The sequence below is a fragment of the Myotis brandtii genome, unplaced genomic scaffold (genome assembly GCF_000412655.1).
Source record: "Myotis brandtii unplaced genomic scaffold, ASM41265v1 scaffold213, whole genome shotgun sequence".
Lineage (NCBI taxonomy): Eukaryota > Metazoa > Chordata > Mammalia > Chiroptera > Vespertilionidae > Myotis > Myotis brandtii.
Window position 1 is genome coordinate 847,215 of NW_005357962.1, and position 18,544 is coordinate 865,758.

At 39.3% G+C, this 18,544-nt stretch overlaps 1 protein-coding gene across 16 annotated transcripts in view; it reads left to right on the top strand.

The window, feature by feature from the left end:
- The window catches only part of SIPA1L1 (signal-induced proliferation-associated 1 like 1), a 330,175-nt gene that overhangs the window by 227,117 nt on the left and 84,514 nt on the right, over positions 1–18,544 (top strand). For all 16 annotated transcript variants that reach the window (XM_005865778.2, XM_014539293.1, XM_014539298.1 and 13 more), the window contains one exon: positions 9,122–9,296. In XM_005865778.2, the coding sequence (XP_005865840.1) occupies positions 9,122–9,296 (175 nt within the window). The remainder of the gene's footprint in view (positions 1–9,121; positions 9,297–18,544) is intronic.

Sequence of the window (18,544 nt, forward strand, 5' to 3'; positions counted from 1 at the left end):
CTGGGGTTTTGTTTAGCTTCTATATTTGTAACAATGTTTCAAACTGCAAGCTCAGAGGCTGGCAGCAGCAGGCGGGGAACGTTGGCTTCCTCTGTCACTGGAGCAAGCAAGCCTCCTGTTCGCTTCAGTGCCTGGCTGCCGGCCGCCATCTTGGCTGGCAGTTAATTTGCATATCGCCCTGATTAGCCAATGGGAAGGGTAGCGGAGGTACGGCTAATTACCATGTTTCTCTTTTATTAGATAGGATATGTCAAGTTTTATGTACACAGTAGTGATTTTACCTAAATGAGTATCTATACTATTTTTCTAGGTATTTATTAAAGATGCAAAGAAATGAAAATATTTATTGAGTTCTCTTTTCTTTAAAAAGTTAACCTTCAACTTATTGAAATTAAAGGGGAAAAGTATCTAATTAGGTCTGCAATATATATCTCAAGAATAGATGTAAGGAAAGAAGCAGTGTTTGGTTGATAATGAATAGCACTCATCCTTTGATTAAGGACATGGGTAACATTATTTGCTGACTTAACCAAATCATTGCCCTGTTGCATTATTTTATTGAGGACAAATGGATTCGAACCAGCCACTTTCTTCTTTGATGCAGGCAGCTGAATTTAAACAAAGAATCATAGGGAAAACACTTTTCCAAACCCATTTTCTATGAATGAAGCTTTGGCAAAATAATTACCCTTCCTGAAATTTTAATCTTTTCTTAGATTATGATATCAGCTAATGCATGTTTAAAGTTCCTGGGGCCACCAGATTGGTTCCAGACAACTCAGCATATGTACATTGTCAGGAAGGAAATAGCCATGATAGTCATCAGGTGAGGGGAAGAAGCAGCCGCACTTGGAGCTCTGTCTTGTCTGTTCGCAAGTAGTGTTTGCTCTGCACCAGCTCATCCACGCTCTTTCCCCAGCCGAGGCTGGGTTGGATGACTGTGAAGTCCTTTTCAGTGCTAAGTAAGATCCTGTGGTTTTCATGACTGATAACATAGCATTCGGAAGTCTTTGGCTGTGGTAGGGCTGCAGTTTGCAGGGATGGAGCTAAGCATGGCTAGTAAGACATGCAGTAAGGATTTTTTGGTTCACAGTCCAAAAAGGACAGAATAATTGATTGCAGATATTTCAGTCTTCTTAATTTTATATTGTGGATTGTGTTTTAAATTCAGCTTTAAAATAAAAAGTTAAACTACTTTTCTTTCCTACAGGACTCAACTAGCTATTATCTTCAAATGATCCAAAAATTAAAGTAATTGTGTTTATGTCAGGGGATCCCAGTTCTACCTTGTTCGTATCTCCTCTCCTCCTTCATAGTTACCAAGTTTTATTTTATTTTATCTTATTTATGTATTGCTATGTTTCTTTATACAGATATCAACAAATATGCATATATAGCTTATTTCCCCATTTTCTTATACAAAATAATAGAGGCCCGATGCACGAAATTTGTGCAAGGGTCTCAGCCCTTGCAGCCGCTGCTTGCCCCAGCCCTCGCAGCCCCAGCTTCGTCTGGAAGGTCGTCTGGATAGTCGTCTGGACGGTCATTCTGTTGTTCGGTCTAATTAGCATATTAGTAGTAGCTCTTTATTATATAGGATAGCATGCTGTACATGTTGGGTTTTTTACTTAGCAATGTATTTTGGAAATCTATGTCAGTACATGGATTGCTTTCCCACTGTTTTTACTGTTACATAATATTCTGTCATATTGCTGTACCATAGTTTATTTCATCACTTTCCCTACTGATGGGCATTTGGATTGATTACATTTTTTTCTTATTACAAACAGCGCTGCAGTGAAGAGTCTTTCTCTGTATAATTGAAATTCATCTCAATCTCAAGTTAAAACAGGTGCCTTTATTATCAGTTTAATACCCAATATGAAGCTTTATACTTTTGTGAGAACCTTGCACCACCTAGCATTAGAGAAGATGGAGAAGATTATTGTGTGTATAGAATATTTCCTATATATTATGCCACAGATAAAAATAGATTAGAATCTTTTCTACCCAATATCCATATGCCATTTTAAAAAATAAGTTATTTTTCTTAGTAATGTCCAATGAGGATATATATTCTAACTAGCATTTTCTGTTCCCAACACTGAATTTTTTCAGTCTTGTGACATTTTTTTAAGAGGACAGTATAGTGATGAATATTTAGAAAGTAGTTAAGAGAGTTATGTTTATGAAGAACAAACAAAAATAAATGCTACCAGTGTGAATCATGAGGATTTTTAAAACATGACCAAGGTCTTCATGTACAGTACTGGCATATAGCTTGTCACAGATTAGCCCACCCACTGAGAATAACAAGAAGCACTAGACAAAATATTCTTTAAAAATAAATTTGGCCCTAGCTGGTTTGGCTCAGCGGATAGAGCATCAGCCTGTGGACTGAAGGGTCCTGGGTTCGATTCCGGCCAAGGGCATTTGCCTGAGTTGTGGGCTCAATGTGCAGGAGGCAGCCGATCAATGATTTAAATAAATAAATTTGGACTTTATTTCTGGAAATAGGGAGTAGATATATTTTTTCCATTCTTCCTGCTACATACAGGTAAACACCTTGTACATTGCAATATACAAAGTAAATCTGAAAAGTCAGCACAGTAAGGCTAAATAAATAAATAAATGGCATGTAGATAAAGAAAAGGGAAAAAATAAAACTCCCAATTTCAGACAACATGATAGTCTATGTACAAAACTCCAAGGAATCTACAAAAACTTCCTAGAACTAGGAGGTGTGTTCAGCAAGGTTATATGATTCAATGTCAACTCACACAATCAGTTAGAATTCTCTTAATGAACATGTGAAAACTGCAAATAAAATATAATACCATTTATAATCCTTCAGCAAAACATGAAATACTTGCATATATATCTAACAAAATACAATAGGACTTGTTTGCTGAAAACTGATGAAAGGAATCAAAGAAAATATACCATATTCATGGTTTCTAAGACTCAACATGTTAATGATATCCATTCTCCCCTAAATTATACAGTTTAACACAATTAGTATCAAAATCCCAGCAAGATTTTTTGTAATTATAGACAAGATTATTCTGAACTTTTAATGGAATGGCAAAGGAATTAGAACAGCTAAAATTTTTTAAAAAAAAGAATAAAGTAGGAGAGATTATTCCACCTTATTTCACAATTTTGTATACAGTAATAAAAGCTGTCTTATTTATTGGAAGGATAGACACAGGATCAATAAAACAGAATAGAGAAACCAGAAACAGCTCCACACAAGTATATCCAACTGATTTTTTAAAAGGAGTGATAACAAGAAGGCTTTTCAAACAAAGGTGCTGGGACAATTAGATATCCATAGACAAAATAATGAGCTTGACCTAAACCTTATACATTATACAAAAATTTATTCAAATGGATCATTGATTGAAATATAAAACTATAAAAAATTTTTATAAAAACAGAAAATCTTTGGGCCCTAGGGTGTGGTGAAGAGTTCTTAAATACAATACCCCAAACTTTATTCAGAAAAGAAATAATTGAGAAATTGGAGTTCATCAAAATGAAAAACATCCTGCAGTACTTCTTTTCCTTGGACATTTGCTGATTTGTATGAGACTTGGGGCTGCAGATAAATAGTTAGATGACAGATCAACTTTCATTGATTTCATGGCGGCTGCAGAAATACAAAATAGAGTTCAAGTGTCACTGGAGAACTTGATCTGTTAAACAATCAAATTAAAATTCTAGAACTGAAGAAAATAACCAAAAGTTAAAATCTCAGTAGATGGGTTTAAAAGCATATTCGACACAGAAGAGAAAATTGGTTAAATGGAGACAGGTTGCCAGAAGAAGTTTAACTGAAGAATGGAGACAAGAAAATATGAGAAATACAGAAAAATGCCTAAAAGGCATGTGACCTACAGTGGAATACAAATATATAATCCAATTTTTAGGAGGAGAAGCAAGATTAAAGCATTATTTGGGAATACAATCAGTATTTGAAGAATTACTTCTAGGATAATTTTCAAAACTGATGAAAGACATGATTTAAGGTATAATCAAGGAGCTCTGCTTGCCCTAAGCCCGATAAGTGCAACAAAAATCAGACCTAAGCCTGATAGTAAAAAATAATATTGCTGAAAATAAACAAATTTTTTAAATAGCCTAGGGAAAAATATACCTTCAAAAAAGAACAGTGAGACAGGCAATTGGCTTTTAAAATTAACATTTGCTGGCTATGAAGCATGAAGAAAAAGTGGAAGTCAGAAGATTTATCAAGAATGCTGAAAGAACAACTGACACAATAAATTTTACCCAACAAAAATGCTCTTTTAATGTGTAGGCAAAACTAATTTACAATGGGAAAACATAGAACAGTGGTTGTTGGAGGCTTTTATTAATTCAGGGATGCACTGCAAATGGAAACCAGGGAACTTTTGGGGTGATGGAAATGTCTGTACCTCGATTGTAGTGGAGGTTTATTAGGACTCATTTAATTGGATGCAGTTTACTGTTCAGAAATTATATACCAGTAATGTCGATTTAAAAACTGAAGGCAGCCCTTGCCGGTTTGGCTCAATGAGTAGAACGTTGGCCTGTGGACTAAAGGGTCCTGGGTTCAATTCTGGTCAAGGGCACATGCCGGGGTTGTGGGCTCGATCCCCAGTGTGGGGTGTGCAGAAGGCAGCCAATCAGTGATTCTCTCTCATCATTGATGTTTCCATCTATACCTCTCCCTTCTGCTCTGAAATCAATAAAAATATTAAAAACACACATACACAAAACTGAAGGCAGATTTCTGCTTTTGGCCAAGATTAAGAAAGAGGGACTATATCTGTGCTCCCATCTGAAACAACTTAAAAACGAGGCAGAACAACGAAACAGTGATTTTTATGGCACTGTGCATCAGGCAATGAAGGGCAGTGATCGCTGGGAGGTAAGAAAAGAGGAAGTAGACCCTAAGCTTGCGCCAGTCTGAAGGGAGTGTCCAGGCTGCAGTGCTCACAGGGGGTGGAGGTGGGTGGGGACCCAGCTGAAGCCCAGGGGTCTCCCAGAGGTGAGACTGAGATGTGAGGCCAAGGAGGCTCTGGTTCGGGGTTCACAGAGCTGAGTATTGAAAAGCGCATGCATTTGAGGAAACTGCATGAGGCCAGAGTGAGAATCCCCCTGAAGGTGGAGAAGGGCGAGTCCTCAGTCCTCCCACGTGGTTGGGAACAGTGTCTGCTCCCACCAGGCAGACGGGAAAACCTCCATTCACGTGGCATTGGACAAAGTCTCAGAGTGGTTTTGCTACAATAGTGGGGCCTAATTATCCTCAAACTCTGCTCTGGCATGACCTAACAGCAAGAGCTGAAGCAATAGTGGGGCCAAATTATCTTCAAATTAAACTCTGCTCTGGCATGACCTAACAGCAAGAGCTGAAAGGATCAAACTATTTCCCAATAACCATACCCCAGAGCACAGCTCAAGCACCCTCAAGGGTGAGAGCTGCTGTACAAGAACGTACTTCATAGTGAGCGTTTGAATTCCTAGATTAAATCAGGCAATTTGGATTTGTAAGAACAGTAAGAACTGGTTTGTTCTCATGCTCTGTGCCGCCCGGTGGCCTTCCTTTGGCTGGGACACCAGGGATGAAGAGGAGGCACTGCTGGGCGATCTCTGAGAACCTGGCTATTCTCATCTGTTTCCACCTGGAGGGGGCTCCAACTTGACTTCTCCCCCAGCCTTCCAGGAGCTCAGGGCGGGGTAAGTCAGATTGCAGCTCCTGTTTCTTTGATTTGGTGTTGAAGTGCCTTTTTTATGAGAGCAAGAGCCGCTCTGTGTTGTGTTTGTTCCCAGCCAGGGGAGTCCACATCACTTGATGGGTGTTGAAAAACACTTTTATTTTGTTGAGGTTCACCTTCATCTCAGATATAACCTGAGTCCTGAAATTGGGAAGAATAATTTTTCCCACTTTATTCTTTTTCAAAATTGTTTTAGCCATTCTAGTTCCTTTGCATTTCCATATAAATTTCAGAATAATCTTGCCCATAACAAACATATCATCCCTTTTTACAATACAAACATTTGTTGTGTCCAGACACTTCCGTCAGTGCTCCCTGTGAGCAGTTGATACGCAAGCACGGAATTGTATAGCATGACCCTGAAATTATCCAGAGCAAAGCCCCGAGTGCAGAGAGCCCCAGCCCGTTCCCAAGGTGGCTTCTGGGCCTTCACAGCTCTATTTTGAGCATTGCATGAAAGGATTATATATTGGCATACATGAACCTATACAGATGTGTGTCTCCAAAAAAATGCTGTTTTATATAACTCATAACAATTCAAAACCCCCAAAGGACAGCTCTAACTCCATTTACATTTGCTCTTTCTCTTGAAATGTTCCTTATTGCATTTACATAACTTCTCCTTAACAACTTCTCAGATTCTGGCAGGGACATGGCTGCTAACTGAGGATTCTAGGAGTGCAAGTTCAGAGAATGCCACCCACCTTGATTTAATTGCAGTAGAAACTTTGATACAGTCATATTGTCACCTTAGAGGATAGAGCAATTGGCACAGTTTCAAACCAGAGGAAATTTGACATTCTAACCAATTTCTTAATCCCCTTAAAGGATCCTTCCTTTCACAACCAGCACAAACCAGTTTGTTCTCCTATCTGCAGGTGGAGTTCTGGGGACTATGAGAATCAGTCCTAATACAACAGCACATAGTCATAGATTCTTCTTCTCCAGTGATTTGAGGAAGTTCGCTTACTTATCTGTGTTCCTCTGAACTCTTTTCTCCCCCTCTTTCTCTCTGTCTTTCTTTTTTTATAAATGAATCCTTTTGAGTGTTGCACGATGAAATCTTAGGCTTTATCTAAGAAGTTTTAAAAAGCCATCCCACAAATCCAATGTCACGGACGCTTTCTATGGAACAGGGTGACTTTTGTCTTACGTTTTTGCACGAGAAGGCTGATCGGGCAGGCACTGTGCCAAACAGCAAATAACCCAACGCCGCTTCCTTTCTCTGAATCGCTTCATCTCTGATGGTTCTCCTGTGGGAGAGAGTAAGGATCTGGCTTTATTAGGGACTTCTATAATAGACGCAAAGCTTACCACTACTTTGTTATTTGCTGAGACCTGATAGGGTACTCAGCTTAGTTCCCAAGCCAAGATGAAATCTCTACCTGTGGGAGTTCCCCTCTAAGCATTGGCTACAGTCAGACATTTGAAGCAGGCCGGCTGAGATAAGGCGGAAATGTCAGTGGTGTGCAGGAGGATTTACTCTGACTTCTTTGTTTGGTTTTTCCTACATGTGGTATACAAAATGAGTAAGTCCTAAATCTCTTTCTGTTAATAATTACAATGAAGCCACAATAATGGAAGTTATATGCTATTTTTAAAATATTCTAGTACATTTGCATGTTTCAGACTTGGAACTTCACCTCCCACTCCCTGGAGTAGGCAGAGTCGAGTCAGTTCTGTACAGAACTTCTGGGGAGCCCTCCTGTCCCTAGGTCATGTAAAGCTGCAGAACTTCCTGTCATTTAGGTAGCATGCAGTGGAGGGGGGAAGCAAGAAAGAGTTTCTCCCATGACATTTTCTGTGTTATCACTCTTCTGAAACATTTGGTTTGGAAGGTTGAAAGGAGTTGTTCAGGTTCAGAGTCCCTGTGTAAAGCGATAAGAGCTGGATATGTTTCAGAATCCAGAAATGTCCAGATTTTAGCAGGGTAGTAAAATGCACGCACTGTATAGTAATGTCCCCAGTGGAATCTGGGACAGCACCCCACAGTCAAACACATTAATATTTCTATAGGAAAGAAACAAATAGTTACACAAAGAGGAATAAGTTAAAAGTACTAACATCAGCTCAAACCAAGTTTTGCTGCCAAATGTGTTTGTTTTTTTATCTTTCCACTTTTGACTTGCAAGTAAGGGGCTGTGGACATATGTTGCAGTGATAGAAATGGAGCAGGACAAGCCTGGTGAGTCCTGGTCATGTTTAATGGAGCCAAGTCACAGGACTGACAGTTGTGATCTGTGACTCTCCCTCCTGGGCCAGTTACTTTCTCTTCCATTCTCTTGGCTTATCTGTCAAGCACGGGTAGTATTTGCTTTATGGGTTGTTGTAAGGATCAGCTAATGGTAAACACGGAACATAGTGATTGGCATATAATGAGTATTCATTAAATGTTAGTTATAAAAATTTGCCTCGCCCCTTCCCCCTTTTCTTTTAGTAGATAAAAATGGACTGAAGCAGGGATTGCAGCACCACTCTGGAAATAGGCCTACGTGATACAGATTGCCCTGATTTCAATGGAGAGTTAAAACTCTACATTTTTATATTGAAAACTCGTTTCTTGTTAAATGGCTAATATCACCTTGAAATTCGTTTGCAAAATGATTAGATTTTTCAATGATGAATAAGTTCTACTTAAGCCTCCTGAATGCTTGGTTATAACTGTGTCTAAGAAGAAATGTTTGCCCCTTTGCCGATTTGCCATTTTGAAGCCCCTTCCCAGTTTCTTTCCAGGCCTCATCTTTTAAAAAATATTTGAAAGGGGCATTGTTAATGATGCTAGTCCTCTAACAAAGATATAACAGGCTTATAATTTAGTATATTGGAAAAATGGCATTAGAAGATGTCTCTCCCAATTTTACAAAAAAATTTTTTTGCAAGAACATTAGTGGGCCTCTTAGGGCAAAACAATTTATTTTAAAGTCTCTTTTGTAAAGTGAGCTTCTGCTTTTAAATTCGTAAAAGACTCCCTTTTTAAAAGGGTGTGGGGGGGAACATTGCAAAAGAACTGCCTTTTGTTGTCAGCTGTTTTTTATAGCCTTATTCTGTACTTTGTAATCCATTAACAGAAATTCCCAAGAGTATCAACATCTGTTCTAACGATGCGTGATTTTCACATTGTTAATAACAGGAGATGTTATTTTTTTGGCCTTTCCTCTAAATTCATGAAGATTATAATTACAGATGCTTGCTCCACTGTACTGTTTGTATCAGAGACAGAAAAATTAACACAGAACGATTTCAAGAGGGTAAAGCCGTTAGCTATTCAATGGGCCTTTGCTCTACAGGATTTATTAGCACGTAAGTGGGCCAAAGTGGTTCGCCTCTGCTTATATGCATTGTGTTGCCTGCCTTCACAGCTGAACTATCAGCAGAAAGTCGGCATCATGTACTGCAAAGCTGGACAGAGCACGGAGGAAGAGATGTACAACAATGAATCAGCCGGCCCGGCCTTTGAGGAATTCCTTCAGCTGTTGGGAGAACGTGTTCGGCTCAAAGGATTTGAGAAGTATCGTGCACAGCTTGACACCAAAAGTAAGAAATACGTGTACCCTCCTACTAGGTTTGTTTTCTTCCTGCTGTGTTGATGTTCACCTGCTAAATTGCCCATAAAACAACATTGCTACTTACTGTAGGAAACTGCTGGTGATGGAGGAGAGGAAGCCCGAGAGGGAGGTCTGTGGCTTCAGAACAGTGCAGACCATAATCAAAGCAGCTAGGGTGAGACGGTATAAAAAGTGTTATCAGAGATGTGGATGGAATGGAGCAGTGGACGCAGATTTGCTCCTGGAAAGTGTGGCGTACATTTCACTATATTTAGCTGAATGTTAATGTGATGAAAAACTCTACAAACTTATAACCATCTGGTCATAAGCCCTAGAATTTCCAACTTCCATTAATTCATTTCATAATCCTCATGCTTATCTTTGAACCAACCTTTGCATGGTTTTTCTTATTCATTTTGTAGTCTTTTAATATCTCGGAAGGTTTTAGGTGCTTATTTTCTGTTATTATTGTCCATAGTCTAATTTAATCTCTAAGGAAATAGGCTTCTTAGATTTAGTATTAATTTGGCTCATAAAATGTGTTGATTAAGCGCACAATAATGAAGCAGTCTGTTTATTTACAGCTCATGAATATGCAAGGTTGTCCACTCTCCTTCCCCAAGTTGTTAATAAAATAGTTAAGTTCTCAAGTATCTATTTTGGTTAGAGTATGTCGACTACTGCTGTGTGTCTGCATGGAGGCAGTTTTACATTTTATCTCTAAATCCATCCATAGACATCTGTGACCTTTTTCTTTGAGGAGGTCTTTGGATTAGCACATCTGTATTGCAGTCTATAGTAATCTCTCTGATTTTCTGTACAGGAAATTAAATAAGGAGTTGAGTCATGAAAACAGAAAAGCATTCATAAACTACTGCAGGGAAGAATTTCCTGTTGCCATGGTTTTGCTGTTGCCAACTTGGAAACGACATGCAAGAGAGACTATTAAAACCCATAAATAGCCTAGACTCTTAAATATTATTTTAATGTTCCATACTCTGCTTGCAACTGCACAAAATGTTAAATCTCAATATGCCCTAAACTCAATTTATCCAGATATTCTGACATTTACTCTGTACAATTCATTCATGTTGTCCCAGTTTGTGGTGTTATATAAATTATCACCATAAAGAGCTATTGAAAGGGTCTAGGAAGAGAATGTAATAAGCACTCTGATTCTATAAATGAATGGCCAGAGTGGGAGTAGATAAGATTATGTATTATTTGTGTATTTACACATTCCCAGCCACCTTTAGATGATGAAGGACAATGTTAGAAATGTATAGAAAGGCCATACTTAAGCATTGTAGCATCAGGTAAGACAGTGGAATAAGCAAAATAATCACTCTACACGTTTTGCTCCAATATCCCAATGACTGTAAAGGCTAGAGGGGTTGAGCCTAAATTAGCAAACTGCCTCTGACTGCCCAGTTTTCTAGTTATGTAATACATTCAGCAGGGAAAGGTTCCCTTCCACTAAGCTACTCTCCTTTAAGGCTCATTGTAACCTTTCGAAGCATAGCTTTGGAGCAGAAGAGTTCATAGTTTTCTGTTCTTTCAGAGTGGCAAGTTTCCTAAAGTTAATGAAAAGTAGGGAAGTGTTTTTATTCTAAAGCCCTGAAGAAGGCAATATGCATATTTATCTCTCTTACTCCAAGTGTCAAAATAGAGGGGACCATTAGTCTCATCATTTAAACAGGTATCTATCTCTATATATAAAAGCCTAAGCAACTGTTAGGACCGGACGACCAGCGGTAGCTGTGATGAATACTGACCACCAGGGGGCAGACGCTCAATGCACAAGCTGCCCCCTGGTGGTCAGTGTGCTCCCACAGCCAACCTCCCATGGCCGGCCAACCATCTGCGGTCCCTCCCCCCGGCCGGCTGGCCCCAATTGGCCCCAATCACCGGCGAGGCTGAGGTACCCCACCCATGCACGAATTCGTGTACCGGGCCTCTAGTTAAACAATAACAGACCACAGAAAGGGGGAAAAACTAGCCTCTGCACACCCAGCAGCCTCTTACTGGCACTGACACACCCAGAGATGAGATGAGACTTCGCTGTGTGCTGTGAGATAATATCACCACATTTTATCTAACTTTTTTTTTTTCCAATGTAATTCTTAAAAAAGAACATGCTTTCTAGAGCAAGCATTTCTAAAGGATTACGCCATCTACATGTGACAGTGTAGAGGTCAGTTGGATCTGTAGATTTGTAGCTTTCATCAGATTCAAATATTATTTGTCAATCTTTATGTCTCCATTTTTTCTGCCCCCCTCACCCCTTTCCTTCTGACTCTCCAATTACACATACATTAGATCACTTAACTAGTGTACTGATGGGGAATGAGACCCTGTTGATTTAATTTTTTAACCAGTTTTTCTCTATGCTTTTGTTTGGATAATTACTATTAATATATATTCAAGTTCACTATGTTTTTCTTTTATTCCACAGTGTCTTAATTTGTTGTTAATCCAATTCAGTGAAATTTTCATTTCAGATGTTATAGTTTTCAGGGGCAGAAGTTGCATTTGATTGTCTTTTCTTATACTTTGCATTTTCTCCTCATTAGGTTCATATTGTCCTTTAAATCCTTGAACATATTTATCATGGCTGTTTTTAAAGTCTTGTGTGCTAATTCTATCATCCCTGTCACTTGGGATTTTCTCCTGCTTTTGAATTACATTTTTCTGCTTCACACATCTGGTTATTTTTGATTGCCTAGTGAACATTATGAGTGTTTCATTGTTGAACGTATGGATTTTGTTGTCTTCTTTAAAGAGTGTTGAGTTGTTTGGGGTAGGCAGTTGAATTACTTACAGAATAGCCTGATCTACATGAATCTTGTTCTTAAGCTTTATTGAAGCATACCTAGAGCAGCCTTTACTCTCTGACTAATTTGGCCCTACTAGTAATAGTAGTATGGCCATGAATACCTGCATATTCAGTGAAGTACCTCTACTCTGGCTGGTTATCGCCATGTGAACTGTGAGAAGTGTTTGGCTTACAATTCTTTGATAGAGGTTATTTCACTAATAGTTTTTCGTTGCATTGCTTTGGAATCTCACTCTATGTGTATGCAATTTAATACTCAGCCTGCATTTTGGGGAACTCCTATGCAGATTCTGAACCTCTTTCACTGGGTAGTTTTCTCCTGTTTGGTACTATAATCAGCAAATATCAGCTACCACAGGCCTCCTAAACACCAGTCTATTTTGGCTTCCCTCCTCCAAGCTCTGCTCTGCCTTTGTTCCAAAAGTGCCTCCAAGTAGAAAGCCAGGTAGAATCGTAAGGCTCACCTTTGATTCTTTTTCTCAGGGATCACTATCTAATGCTACCTATTATAAAATGTCTGAAAAATTGCTTCAGATATATTGTCAACTTTTCTACTTACAATGGGAGAGCAAGTTCTGTACTCAGTACTGTTATGGACAGAAAGGGAAGTCCCAGATACTTTTTATAGATGCCATCTCATGTAATCTCCACAAGGGGACCATTAGTCTCATCATTTAAACAGGTATCTATCTCTATATATAAAAGCCTAAGCAACCGTTAGGACCGGACGACCAGCGGTAGCTGTGATGAATACTGACCACCAGGGGGCAGACGCTCAATGCACAAGCTGCCCCCTGGTGGTCAGTGTGCTCCCACAGCCAACCTCCCATGGCCGGCCAACCATCTGCGGTCCCTCCCCCCGGCCGGCTGGCCCCAATTGGCCCCAATCACCGGCGAGGCTGAGGTACCCCACCCATGCACAAATTCGTGTACCGGGCCTCTAGTTAAACAATAACAGACCACAGAAAGGGGGAAAAACTAGCCTCTGCACACCCAGCAGCCTCTTACTGGCACTGACACACCCAGAGATGAGATGAGACTTCGCTGTGTGCTGTGAGATAATATCACCACATTTTATCTAACTTTTTTTTTTTCCAATGTAATTCTTAAAAAAGAACATGCTTTCTAGAGCAAGCATTTCTAAAGGATTACGCCATCTACATGTGACAGTGTAGAGGTCAGTTGGATCTGTAGATTTGTAGCTTTCATCAGATTCAAATATTATTTGTCAATCTTTATGTCTCCATTTTTTCTGCCCCCCTCACCCCTTTCCTTCTGACTCTCCAATTACACATACATTAGATCACTTAACTAGTGTACTGATGGGGAATGAGACCCTGTTGATTTAATTTTTTAACCAGTTTTTCTCTATGCTTTTGTTTGGATAATTACTATTAATATATATTCAAGTTCACTATGTTTTTCTTTTATTCCACAGTGTCTTAATTTGTTGTTAATCCAATTCAGTGAAATTTTCATTTCAGATGTTATAGTTTTCAGGGGCAGAAGTTGCATTTGATTGTCTTTTCTTATACTTTGCATTTTCTCCTCATTAGGTTCATATTGTCCTTTAAATCCTTGAACATATTTATCATGGCTGTTTTTAAAGTCTTGTGTGCTAATTCTATCATCCCTGTCACTTGGGATTTTCTCCTGCTTTTGAATTACATTTTTCTGCTTCACACATCTGGTTATTTTTGATTGCCTAGTGAACATTATGAGTGTTTCATTGTTGAACGTATGGATTTTGTTGTCTTCTTTAAAGAGTGTTGAGTTGTTTGGGGTAGGCAGTTGAATTACTTACAGAATAGCCTGATCTACATGAATCTTGTTCTTAAGCTTTATTGAAGCATACCTAGAGCAGCCTTTACTCTCTGACTAATTTGGCCCTACTAGTAATAGTAGTATGGCCATGAATACCTGCATATTCAGGGAAGTACCTCTACTCTGGCTGGTTATCGCCATGTGAACTGTGAGAAGTGTTTGGCTTACAATTCTTTGATAGAGGTTATTTCACTAATAGTTTTTCGTTGCATTGCTTTGGAATCTCACTCTATGTGTATGCAATTTAATACTCAGCCTGCATTTTGGGGAACTCCTATGCAGATTCTGAACCTCTTTCACTGGGTAGTTTTCTCCTGTTTGGTACTATAATCAGCAAATATCAGCTACCACAGGCCTCCTAAACACCAGTCTATTTTGGCTTCCCTCCTCCAAGCTCTGCTCTGCCTTTGTTCCAAAAGTGCCTCCAAGTAGAAAGCCAGGTAGAATCGTAAGGCTCACCTTTGATTCTTTTTCTCAGGGATCACTATCTAATGCTACCTATTATAAAATGTCTGAAAAATTGCTTCAGATATATTGTCAACTTTTCTACTTACAATGGGAGAGCAAGTTCTGTACTCAGTACTGTTATGGACAGAAAGGGAAGTCCCAGATACTTTTTATAGATGCCATCTCATGTAATCTCCACAAACCCTGCTAGGTATCAGTTAGCTCCATTTTACAGAATTGGTTTCCTTTTTTCATAGATGCCATCTCATGTAATCTCCACAGTTAGCTCCATTTTACAGAATTGGTTTCCTTTTTTCAATCCTCACCCAAGCATAATTTCCCATTGATTTCCAGAAAGAGTATGATGGAAAGGGGAGAGACAGAGAGAGAAACATTGGTGTGAGAGAGACAAATCGATTGGTTGCCTCCAGCACACATGCCCCTGACTGGAATCGAACCTGCGACCCTTCAGTATGCAGTCCGAAGTTCTTATCCACTGAGCCAAACCGGCCAGGGCCAGAATTTTCTTTTTAGATTAAATAACATGTCCAAGGTTAGACAGCTAGGAAGCATTAGGGAAAATGAACAGATCCTAGGGGCATAGTTAATGAAGTATTCGGAGAAAGCGTGAATGTAGAATTAAGCCCACTGAAGTCCAGAGCTCTGCCTTGTGGCTGTGTCTTCCCCTCTCTCAGCCCTTGGACTAAAAACACCCACGCCATCCCAGGAGACAGCCCTACTCATCATGTAATATAGTTATATTCAGATTTTAGTACTTCGGTAAAGGAGGGAGAAGCTCAGGGAAGGAATTATCGAACCATTTCTTCTTTTTCCCAATTTTTGTACAAAGTCCATTTTCACATCTCAGAAATAAGGATTTCTAGCAAATAAGTTACAAATGTGTCAGGGTTCTATAATGAAGAAATTTGCAGCAGTGGATTTTTTGGTTCATTGTTTCCTTACTTGGATGACATACCTCTAGATACTTACACTCCTGTCAACACTGCAGTAAATAAAAAATAAACTCTCCCCACCCCCAGCAGTTTGTTATTTGAAATGTGGAGACCACCCTCATTTTAAGCTGTACGTATGGATTATTATTTAAGAAATTCTTTTCTGCCTGAGGCTTGTCTGTCAAGTCAGCACTCAGAGACACATAAGCGTTTGTTAATCATTCCTTCAAAGCCTTCATTACTTTGCTGCAGTATTAGTGAGTGCTTGTTGCTTCTCCCATTTTGAGCAGTGTTTGTTGTAAAAACCATTGAGATCTAGGATCTTAGAAGACATGTAAGACTTTTCATAAAGGAAGCAAATCTTCTTTATCTGGAATATTTAAACTTTGATAGGGAAAAGGATAAAACTAGCATCTTCAAAAGCTTTGCACATGCATAGGGCTCTTTGGAGTCCCAGAGACTGATGAAGAAAGGATACTGTTTTCACCTCCTTAACTGTGAATTCTATTATAGTGTACGGTTTTTTCTTTCAAGTGTTGCTGAGATGCACTTGGCATATAAATTAAAATATGTAAAAGGCCCTATTTAAGGAAACTACTTTTTATCTCAACTGCACAAAATTCTAAATTCTAATCAACACATTTCTTGAACATCTTTTATGCACTAGCACTTTCATATACATTATTTCACTTAATCCTCAGAACAATCTATACTAATAAAAGGGTAATATGCTAATTAGACTGGACATCTTCCGGACAACCTTCCAGACAAAGCCACGGTGGCAGGCGCTGAGGCAGAGATGGTTAGGGGCGATAAGGCCGGCAGGGGGGAGCAGTTAGGGGCGATGAGGCCGGCAGGGGAGCAGTTAGGGGGGCGATCAGGCCAGCAGGGGAACAGTTAGGGGGCGATCAGGCCGGCAGGCAGAGGTGGTTAGGGGCAATCAGGCCGGCAGGCAGGCGAGCGGTTAGGAGCCAGCAGTCCCAGATTGCGAGAGGGATGTCTGACTGCCGGGCTAAACCGGCAGTCGGACATCCCCTGAGGGATCCTGGATTGGAGAGGGTGCAGGCGGGCTGAGGTAACCCCCCCTCCCATGCACAAATTTTGTGCACCGGGCCTCTAGTGAGATTATAGAGGAGCATTGAAGTGAAGACTCATTTGTGTGGTAATTTAGCAGATGATACTACTGGCATTCAAATTCAGATCTTCATACTTAACAGTTGGGAATCCAGGTAATTGCAGGTATCTTGCAAAATGAGCAGTAGGTAGAAAATAGAAGTGACTGATTCCTAAGTACCAGCCTTATGTTCTCTTATCCTCTCATCTCAATATGTTAACAATTTTGAGAAACCTGGAGTCCCAGGCTCATTCACCTGCACACGCATACATTCCTTGAATGGACACAGTATGAATTTGCCTGTCAAGGGTAGTACATCCTCTTCTTGACTCCATCCTCGTTGAAGTAAGGTAACTCATCTCCTGATTGATCATGGCTAATGGTACATTGAAGAAGTACTAGTACATATGGTAGATGCCAGAGCAGGTGGAATTCTTGACTTCCCCAAATCCTTCATTAGTAAGAGAAATGGTACCACAGGGCGGAAGTGTGCCTCAGCACAAACACATGCCAGTGTTCCAGAGGTCAGCGCTAGTCCCTGGCTGCGTTTCTGAGCATTGGCTCTGTATCCCCAGACCCTGAGGCAAGGTTGCATAGAAGGCAGCTCTGAGGCTCTTCTGTGGATGGCACCCAGCAGCCATTGACCTTTCATAATATTTCAGACCGTGGATAAGTGTCAGGCCCACAGCCTGTCAGTGATTTTGTCTTGCAGTTGATGTGTTCTGTAGTAGTGAGAGCATTAATAAACTAAGCTTAAGCTTTCTTCATTCTATCAACTTTGTTAGTCTATGCATTTACTTAATGGGATTACTCTTCTCCTTGTTTTTATAAATCTTTAAAACTAATAACTTTCCAAAACTCAATTGCATGGGCTTGTTTTCCTTCATTTAGCTTTTCTTAACTCAAACATGTCTATTAGTGACCAGAAAATGGTTAGATAACACTCTAATTAGCTTTTCCTGATTCAGATTCATGCATGTACAGCTTTATCATCCAAGTTTTAGATTAACTAAAAGCATAAGAGTTGGGTCAAAAGAGAAGTCAAGGATGAATATGACATTGACCATATCTGAAACTGCTCTAGGAACTTATTAACCTGTTCATACCGTCCTCTGATAGAAATGCCTAATGTAGGATATTATCACTTATCTCTACCTTTTCAAAGCAGCTAAGAAGAATATTCTTAGCATTCCTCAATTATTCAATGTCTTCTTATCATCTAGTTTGAATATTAGAAATTTTGCTTTCTGTGGCTTAAGGTAGAGTGCTCACCTTCTTAGTGGACACATGCCACTCGTAGGATGATTTGGAGGCAAATCACGTGATTATCAAGATGACCAATATGATGCTAGAACTTACTTTCTAACTTTTAAAACTCTATACAAACATGAAGGGTCATTGTCTTCTTTTCATTGTTCTTCTGCAAACGTATTTTCCCTTTAGAAGTTATTCAATATACTCTCCAACCAGAGAATAAAAGGGTTTTTGTCATTTTTCTAATTGTCATTCTGTTAAATCTTTCATGGTTTCAGGGTTTTGAGCTCATTAAAAATATAATAACAACATTGCATGCCTTATTCTTTAGTGAATAGAGCAAACTTTTATTTTCCATTCTCTCTGTCATGTACATAATAATTTCAGATTTGGAAATTTCTCTCTTCTCAGACAGGAAAATTTCATTCTTTTGGCCCTAACTTCATCTTTACAATGTTTGAAACTGTTTCCAGACTGTTTAAAATCATCATTAAAACTGGGGTTTTCTAAGGTCCCCAGAAAAAGGCTGGTCAAGCAGCATACATTATAAAAAATGAGGCATACAGAGGAAACAGAGAAAGGACTAGGCGTAGAAAAACAGATGATCTTCTGGGTGTCTTCAGTTTTCCTCTCTGGCATTAATCCTTTATAAATTAGACAGACATATAAAGCAAAATGTAATAAATGAATACTGGATGACACATTTTTTTCTAGTTCATTAATTTTGCTTAAAATTGACTTGAAATACATGTAAGTACACGTCAAAGCAGACATATTCACTTTTAAAGTTTTAAAATGTGTTAATTTGT